Source organism: Arachis hypogaea, chromosome 10 (genome assembly GCF_003086295.3).
Source record: "Arachis hypogaea cultivar Tifrunner chromosome 10, arahy.Tifrunner.gnm2.J5K5, whole genome shotgun sequence".
Lineage (NCBI taxonomy): Eukaryota > Viridiplantae > Streptophyta > Magnoliopsida > Fabales > Fabaceae > Arachis > Arachis hypogaea.
This window is the reverse complement of record NC_092045.1, coordinates 99,371,500-99,381,238: the sequence shown is the minus strand read 5'-3', so window position 1 is coordinate 99,381,238 and position 9,739 is coordinate 99,371,500. Positions and strand designations below refer to the sequence as shown.

General features: G+C 32.2%; 1 protein-coding gene across 1 annotated transcript; it reads left to right on the top strand.

Annotated features, from left to right (window-relative positions):
- The first annotated feature begins 3,241 nt into the window (after window positions 1-3,241).
- On the top strand, window positions 3,242-8,885 carry LOC112716105 (protein unc-13 homolog). The gene is made up of 5 exons (XM_025767950.3): window positions 3,242-4,217; window positions 4,640-5,503; window positions 6,437-6,892; window positions 7,036-7,225; window positions 7,308-8,885. The coding sequence occupies exons 1-5, from the start codon at window positions 3,651-3,653 to the stop codon at window positions 8,237-8,239; spliced, it is 3,009 nt and encodes a 1,002-aa protein (XP_025623735.1). The 5' UTR covers window positions 3,242-3,650; the 3' UTR covers window positions 8,240-8,885.
- Window positions 8,886-9,739: the final 854 nt, after the last annotated feature.

The window sequence follows — 9,739 nt, the reverse complement described above, 5'->3', positions numbered from 1 at the left end:
ATAATAGTCCCCCATCCAAAAATAAAATAAAATAATTATTATTAATTACACAATAATATTGTACTATATTTTTTGTATTTTTTAGACAAAAATAATGATAAATTTATTCATTAAATTCTTTTATATATATATATATATTCACTCAATAACAATAATAATAATAAAATTATTAGAGATTATTTAACAAAAAATTTAAAGTTAAAACCATTTGATATTTTTATATTTAATATAATCAAAAGATGTCCTATGTAAAAAAATATATATGTTTGTATTAAAAAAATATGTATTAAAAGAAAATATTTTAATTTAGATTTATATTAAATATATTTTTTTAATACAAACATTTTTTTAAAATAGTACATCTTTTAATTATATTAAATACAAAAATATCAAATGATTTTAATCTTGAATTTCTTGTAAAATAATATCTAATAGTTTTATTTATTTATTTATTTATTTATTTATTATTATTATTATTATTATTATTATTATTATTATTATTGATGAGTGACTATATATATATATATATATATATATATATATATATATATATAAAAGAATCTAATGAATAAATTTATCATTATTTTTATCTAAAAAATACAAAAAATCATGGTATAATATTATTGTGTAATTAATAATAATAATAATAATAATAATAATAATAATAATAATAATAATAATAATAATAATCAATAAAATTATTAGAGATTATTTTACAAAAAATTTAAGGTTAAAATTATTTGATATTTTTATATTTAATATAATCAAAAGATGTACTATTTAAAAAAATGTTTGTATTAAAAAAAATATGTATTTAATATAAATCCAAATTAAAATATTTTTTTTAATAGATATTTTTTAATACAAACATATATATATATATATATATATATATATATATATATATATATATTTACCTAGGACATCTTTTGATTATATTAAATACAAAAATATCAAATGGTTTTAACTTTAAATTTTTTGTAAAATAATCTCTAATAATTTTATTATTATTATTATTATTATTATTATTATTATTGAGTGACTCTATATATATATATATATAAAAGAATTTAATGAATAAATTTATCATTATTTTTGTCTAAAAAATACAAAAAATATAGTACAATATTATTGTGCAATTAATAATAATAATTATTTTATTTTATTTTATTTTTGGACGGGGACTATTATGTCTAATTGAGAAAAACGTTCGGGATTAATTTGTACATTAGTTTTTTTTTTGGGACTAAAATGTCCGTTTTTAAAATCTTTGGGGACTGATCTAGGTAATTACACTGCCGGAAAATGAACTGGGGACTGATTTGTCTGCCGGAGTAAAATCTTAGGGATTAATCTGTATATTAATTTTTCTTGGGGACTAAAATGTCCGATTCTAAAATTCTTGGGGACTGATTTGGGTAATTACTCAAATTTTTTTGATTCAAATAGAACACTTTAAATCTTAAAGACCAAAATATAATTACGTCCAAATGTAAGAGACCAATTTAATACTTCACCGTTAATATAATATAATTTTTTAATCTCCAAAATGTTTATAGTGCAATTGAAATTTTAAAAATCTTTTCGGTACAAACGGTCAATTTGAAGAACAATTTAAAACTAAATTTTAGCACTAAAATTATACAATAATGATAAACGATTGAATCACCAAAATATGGTTGCACACACCTCAATATTTCAAGAGTTACCTTATCGGACTCTGTCCCACTCTACAATAATTTGCATCAAATTCGTTTTGTTTCTATCTGCGGCTAATAAAAAGTTGGATTTGGATTCTCTAAATTTTGAATTTCATTTTCAAGAATAAATATGATCTATCACCATTTATTTTATAGGTGAGACAACAAAAATATAAAAGAGAAAACATTCAATGGTGAGAGATTTTATTTTATCTTCTAAAATGAAAATCTCAAATTTAGAAGATCCAAATTTTAAAAAGTTAAACCCTAACTCGTTTCTATAATTATTAAAATCCAATAAATAAAATTAAATTTTAAAATTGATATAATTATCATTATATACATAATATAAATTAAAATAAAAATTAAAATATAATGTAATATTATTAATTATTTTATATATATTACATATATTATATATTAAAAATATATCGGAACGGATTTAATCGAAATCTGACCCATCTAAAAATCTGTCTCGATGCAGAACAAATAATTACTCGCTCCAAATAAATAGAAGTGGGGTAGATATTCATAGATTTAGATAGTATTACCACCCTTATTCAAAAAAAAAAAAAAACCGCCATTCTAAAAAATGAACTCCAAAAAGTTCGCTCTTCAATTGCCTTTAACTAATTTAGTATATTTTTTAAATAAAAAATAAATTATGCAAAGGCCCACAGATGTTGTATTTTAAAACAAAATAAATTGAAAAATATTAAAAAACACTATTTTCTGAAAATTCACTCATAAACTATAATTTTTTTTCCGTTAATCAAAGATCATGCAATTTACTGCAATAAAATAAAATTTGAAAAAGTTATCGCTCTTAGGTAATTATGAGTATCAATTATTTTACTTAGCCGTTATTTATTTATTTTTCGATTAAGAGTATCCCTTTTTTAGTGCACCAAATTCTTTACAGACTGTTTTTTTTATGAAAATTATTATTGTATTATTTTTAATTATGAAAAAAGAGTGTATTTTAATTTAGTATAGAAATAAGATAAATTAAAAGATCTAATTTGTAAATTTAAAATTTTTTTAATATTAGAATACAAATTGGAAGATAAATTTTGTGTTACTCTATAAATCAAAAGATAAATTTTGTATCATTTCACAAATTAGATGATAGGTTTTATATTTTAAAAAAAAAGTTAAACTTCACAAATTAAAATGTTAGATTTATGATTTTTATATAAAAAAGAACACACCAAATTTTACACATCATTAAAAAATACTACTATAAACTCAATATCAAAATTAAAAACTCTATCGGCTAATTTAAATTTAGAATGGTTATTGTCTCTTTTTAATAAGTGTATTTCTTCCTTAATATTCCAGACAAATTTTACTTATAATTAAAATTCAAATCTTAAAACCTATATTTTAAAAATAATTTTACGTAATCGTATAAGCACAAAATTGAGTTAAATCTAAAGTTTTACTATTGATAATAATATTAAGTATATACTAAAATATATATTGAAAATATAAAATAATATATATCTATATATAAATATATAATAATAATATTAAGTAGTATCTTTTACTCGTTTAGCATGTTCGTTCTTAGGAGATAGTGAGATACCCATTCTTACTCCTTAGCCGTTTAGATTTTTAGTTTTTTCAATCAAATATTATTTGCAGTGGAAATAGTAACAAAGCTATGGAAGTTATAAGCTACAGTAATTAAAATCTTCCAAGTTCTAAGAAAGAAAAGTAATTACGATTTTTTTTAGTTAAGGAATTTCTTTTTTTCTCTCTCTAGAAAACGGCATGGAAAAAAACTAAAAAGCGAAAGAGGAGAAGGAAGACAGTGTGTGCTTGTTGTTCCTTTCTCTCCCTCTATCTCTATGTAGTCCATACTCTCTCTCCACACACACTGTTCTTCTTCCCATTTCTTTCTCTCTCTCTCTATCTCTCTCTCTCTTCATTCTTTCTCTCTCTACAATGGCCCATCTCTTCAGGGACCTCTCATTGGGACATTCCAAGAGAGAGACCACTCCGCCGCCACCGCCGCCCTCAATTATGCCTCCCAGGCAATCTCACGCTGAAGACCTTCCGTCACCGCTCGGTCAGCTCGCCGCCAAGCTCACCGATTCCGACCTCACCCTAACGGCCTACGAGATCTTCGTCGCCGCATGCCGCACCTCCTCCGGGAAGCCTCTGAGCTCCGCTGCCAATGGCTCCAACTCCAACAGCAGCAGCAACAACAACAACCACTACTCGTCGTCCTCCACTGAGTCGCCGAGTCACAACTCGCCGAACACGCCGGCGGTGCAGCGATCCCTCACTTCCACAGCCGCCAGCAAGGTGAAGAAGGCGTTCGGTTTGAAATCGCCGGGTTCGGGGTCCAGGAAGAGTCCTGGCTCAGGTCCGGGTTCGGGTTCAGGTTCCGGTCAGGGAAAGCCGAAGAGGCCGTTAACGGTTGGGGAGCTCATGAGGAACCAGATGAGGGTTTCGGAAGCCATGGATTCGCGCGTGAGGCGTGCGCTGCTCAGGATCTCCGCTGGCCAGGTCGCTCGATTTGTGCTTTTCATTATTTTCACGATTCTCGCGTGTGCTCGTCTTCTTTTTTATTGAATGCGTGTTTGTTGCAATGCATGTTGAGAAATGGAGTTTGATCTGGCTATTGAAGCTGGTTTTTCGTTTAATTTTTTGCTTGTTTATTGGTTTTGTTGTTTGAATTTAAGTAATTGAGCTAGGTGCTTATTTGATCTGCTATTGGATAAGGTTCTTCTAGTTTTTTAGGTTGAATTGTGTGATTCTGTGATGTCGCTTTGATCCAGTTATAGGCCATAGCACGTGTTGAAATTTGAGCTGATTTTTATGTTTATGCGATTGTGCTTAATTGTTTCGTGCATGTGATTGAAAAGGGAAGACGGTATTTGAGTGTTATTGACTGCGGATTGTGCTGTGTATTGTGGTGTTTATTGCAGGTTGGAAGGAGGATTGAGTCTGTGGTGGTTCCGCTTGAGCTTTTGCAGCAGCTCAAGTCTTCGGATTTTACTGATCAGCAGGAGTATGAAGAATGGCAGAAGAGGACACTGAAGGTTCTGGAGGCCGGTCTGATTTTGCATCCACACATGCCAGTCGATAAGTCCAATTCTGCCGCACAGCGTCTGCGGCAGATTGTTCATTCGGCTTTGGATAGGCCGATAGAAACTGGGAGGAACAATGAGTCTATGCAGGTTCTTCGTAGTGCTGTCATGTCGCTTGCAAGTAGGTCATATGATGGGTCTGATTCATGCCACTGGGCTGATGGGATTCCTCTGAATCTTAGGCTTTATGAAATGCTGCTGCAGTCATGCTTTGATGCTAATGATGAGTCATCAGTTATTGAGGAGTTTGATGAACTAATGGAACAGATTAAGAAGACCTGGGGAATCCTTGGACTGAACCAGACACTCCATAATCTCTGTTTTACTTGGGTTTTGTTTCACCGATTTGTTGTGACTGGACAGGTAGATTTGGACCTGCTTTCTGCAGCTGATGGCCAGCTAGCTGAAGTAGCAAAGGATGCAAAAACAACAAAGGATGCAGAATATTCCAAAGTTTTGAGTTCTACGTTGACTTCAATATTAGGATGGGCTGAGAAAAGGCTCCTTGCATATCATGAAACTTTTGACCGTGGAAATGTTGAGACCATGCAGGGAATTGTTTCTTTAGGAGTTGCAGCAGCTAAAATTTTAGTTGAAGACATTTCTACTGAGTATCGGCGAAGAAGAAGAACTGAAGTCAATGTGGCCCGTGAAAGGATTGATACTTACATCAGGTCATCACTACGCACTGCTTTTGCTCAGGCAAGTCCTTACTGTTTGCAATTGGCTTTTCCACATTGTAAAAGTTGGTAGAATTGACTTATAGTGTCACATGGTTTGGTTACATCGACATTGGCCATTTATACTTAACATAAGAGAATGGGAATCTTTTTCCAAGAAAAAAAAAGTCTTACCTCAGCTGAGTTTCTGTAATCTTATAAAACAGGTTTTAGATTGTCAGTACCACTACAGTTTTTTGTGACTGTAAGTGGAAAAGCTACTCTATTAGCTACGATGCATGCCTGCTTCATTTGAGTTGTCATGTCTACATGTTGAACACATTTCAGACATGACACTTGTTTGACAAGCATGTCTTACGTGTCCAACTATGTCTTAATAAAATATCAAAAAATATTTTCATGCTTGGACACACCTAAATAGGATTATGAGTCGGTGTATCCAACCTTATACTTGACCTATATTCTTCAAATGAATTTAGAAATAGTATGTATTATTAATAGGAAACATTATCTAAAATACTTTATAATTAAGAAAAGACATTAAACATAAAAAGTTAGTTTGTTCTTTAATATCAATAAAATTTCTAGATATTATAATTTATCTAAAAATTCTTTATATTTATATGTACACCATCTTTTTGTGTCTAACTAAAATTTAAAATGTGTCCTGTCTTATGTTCTATCCCGTGTCTATGTAAGTATCCATGCTTGATAGACTATTAGTGGAAAAATTACTATTCTTATAAAAGCTAGACTATTAAGTTTATCCAGCAACTTATCCAGTCTAAGAACTAGGCTTAGGTGAATCCATGTTATTTGGTGTAGTTTTGGATAATACATTGTGAATTTTGACTTGATTACATTTATCATTCTACTTGAACCCTTCAGCTATCTATCTGTCTCTATTTTCTGATACACACTTATGCTGAAATGTGCTTGTTTTGCTTGTGCATAGATAATGGAGAAAGCAGACTCAAGCAGAAGAGCATCAAAAAATCAGCCAAATGCTCTCCCACTCCTTGCCATCCTTGCAAAGGATGTAGGTAGCTTGGCAGTTACTGAAAAGCAAGTGTTTAGTCCAATACTTAAGAGATGGCATCCTTTGGCAGCAGGTCTTGCTGTTGCCACCCTTCATCAATGCTATGGGAATGAATTGAAGCAATTCATATCGGGCATCACAGAACTGACACCTGATGCTGTTCAAGTGTTGAGAGCCGCCGATCAGTTGGAGAAAGACCTTGTGCAGATAGCAGTTGAAGATTCAGTGGAGAGTGATGATGGTGGTAAAGCAATAATCCGTGAGATGCCTCCTTATGAGGCTGAAGCTGCAATTGCAAATCTGGTGAAAATATGGATTAAGACTAGATTAGACAGACTGAAGGAGTGGGTTGATAGAAATCTTCAGCAAGAGGTTTGCTCTCTCCTTATTTTATGTTTTATCTAATTGATGATTTTCAATGTACATGACATCTGCTTTTTTTTTTTTGTTGGTTCCAATCATGCATAAATTGGTTACATTTAATTAAACTAACCCAGTTTATTGTGATTTCCTAGCATTGGATTGCACAAACAAATCAAGAAGGATATGCTCCATCTGCCGTTGAAGTTTTGCGGATCATGAATGAAACTTTGGATGCATACTTTCAGCTCCCAATACCGATGCATCCTGCTTTGCTTCCTGAAGTGATGGCTGGCCTTGACAGATGCCTTCAGTATTATGTTACCAAAGCAAAATCTGGATGCGGTATTATGATATTTGAAATTTAATGGTTGAGCTGTGAAATTTGACATCCTTAATAACTGTTGTTTTTTGTTCTTCTATTCAGGATCACGAAATTCATTTGTTCCAACAATGCCAGCATTGACCAGATGCACCATGGAGTCAAAGTTTCAAGGCTTTGGGAAGAAAAAGGAAAAATCTCCCAATTCCCAGAAGCGAAATCCTCAGGTAGCAACAAATGGGGATAGCTCTTCTGGGATACCACAACTCTGTGTGCGTATAAATACTTTGCAATGGATCCTGGGTGAATTTGATGTCCTGGAAAAAAGAATAATTACACTTTTACGGAACTCTGAATCTGCTCAAGTAGAGGATTTTTCAAATGGATTAGCGAAAAAGTTTGAACTCTCTCCAGCAGCTTGTCTAGAAGGAATTCAACAACTCTGTGAGGCAGTGGCATATAGAATTGTCTTTCATGATCTTAGACAGGTTTTATGGGATGGTTTATATATTGGGGATCCATCATCTTCCAGGATTGAGCCATTTCTCCAGGAACTCGAGCGGAAGTTGATGTTTGTTTCAGACACTGTTCATGAAAGAATCCGCACCCGTCTTATCACTGAAATAATGAGAGCTTCCTTTGATGGATTCTTGCTTGTATTGCTTGCTGGTGGTCCATCCCGTGCTTTTTCCCGGAAGGACTCTCAGATCATCGAGGATGATTTCAAATTTCTTAAGGAACTATTTTGGGCAAATGGGGATGGCTTGCCTTCTGAATTAATAGACAAGTTTTCAACTACTGTGAGATCTATCCTTCCCCTTTTCAGAACTGACACAGAGACCATTATAGAGCGGTTTAGACGAGTAACCCTGGAGACATATAAATCCTCTGCAAGGTCTAGGCTTCCATTACCTCCAACTTCTGGCCAGTGGGATCCATCTGAACCAAACACGTTATTACGTGTTCTATGCTATAGAAACGATGAAATAGCCTCTAAGTTTCTTAAAAAGACATATGATCTACCTAAGAAACTCTAAACTGAGAAACAGTAAATGGGATGGAAAATTGGGATGTCGGTGGGGACTATGCATTCTGCTTAACAGCCTGGTTATTCCTGTATTTATTACAACATTGCCCAGCTAATATATGTGCATTATTCTTCAGGATGCGACTCTCTTGTAGCCAAAAGCTTATTGCTACTGGCATATTCTTAAGAGTATGAAGTGAGGCAGCTCAAATGGTAGCTAGAATGGCTGGCTTACATCAGAAGGTAGTTGAATATATTCTTTCTGATTCATTTATTATTCTAAGATATATTTCACGGTGCTTCTTTGTTCTTTCTACGTTTATTTTTTTTGGTCTGTCCCTCGCTCTTCTCTCTCTCTCTCTATATATATATATTATATGAAAGTGATGTTCTTGTTCTCTTATTCTTTTGTTAAATTCCTCTGTGGGTTGCCCCATTTCTACTAGTGCATTGTATAGCTTACTGGTTGATTGAGTATAGCTTAATTGTTCTTAGTTGGGATCTAGCATTGTGTCAGTTTATTGGGAAATTTTTGTTATGTAATATATATCATTGTGTGTACACACTATAACGGTTCAGATATCATTTATCATAAATGAGATGTGAACCCCACTTAAATTAGACTCGTAATATCTTGCGATTATGGGGATTGAGTATAAGTTGGCGTGATGTCCCATTCATTCGGTTAAAAAATATAGATACTTGCAAAACAAGTCTAGTTTATTAGATAATTTGGGCTGTCGGGCGCAGTATAATGGAGTTTCTACTTTGGAAGAGATGGGATGCGCCAAGTGTGGACAGCTAGAAACAGCTGCGGCTGCGTGATTGATGGAAAGTGTAATCTTGATCTGCCAGAACAATCACTTTCCGTAAATTAAAATAAGGACATTCATGTGGCCACTCATGTTGTACACTTAAATTTACACCTCTCATAAAAGGCTTGTTATTTCATTAAGTAGATAATTATCTGAAAAGAAAAGGACAAAAGAGCGTAATTAAAGAAAGAGAAGAATGTTTTGTTTTTTTTTTAACGTGACATGTAAGTGTACAATTTGAGTGATCTTCATCATTAAAAGTTAGGGAGCTAATTTCTTTGACACTAGTACCCACAAAAATCATAATTATAATGTATATTTTGTTTTTTTCCATATATCCTCCTTTTGGAAAATCATAAATCGTTACTTTCTCTTGTAAATTATATTTAAAATGTGATTAAATAATATTTTTAAGAGAAATTTTTGACATTTTTGTCAGATTACTTATAATTTTGTTATGGTGGATAACTTGGACTGTTTGACGAGCGGTACACTCGCTGTATTGGGCTATTGGCAATAAATATCCTAAGTAGACGTAGTTAGTGTGTGTATATTTTATCAATTGGAATAATCACATGATTTTGCGATGTCAACATCGTTAACTTGATGTCAACATCGTTAACTTGTACAGTTGTACTTTAAGATGTCCGATGAGTTAAATATCAAAGTAGTATATGTACTTACATTCGAGTCTT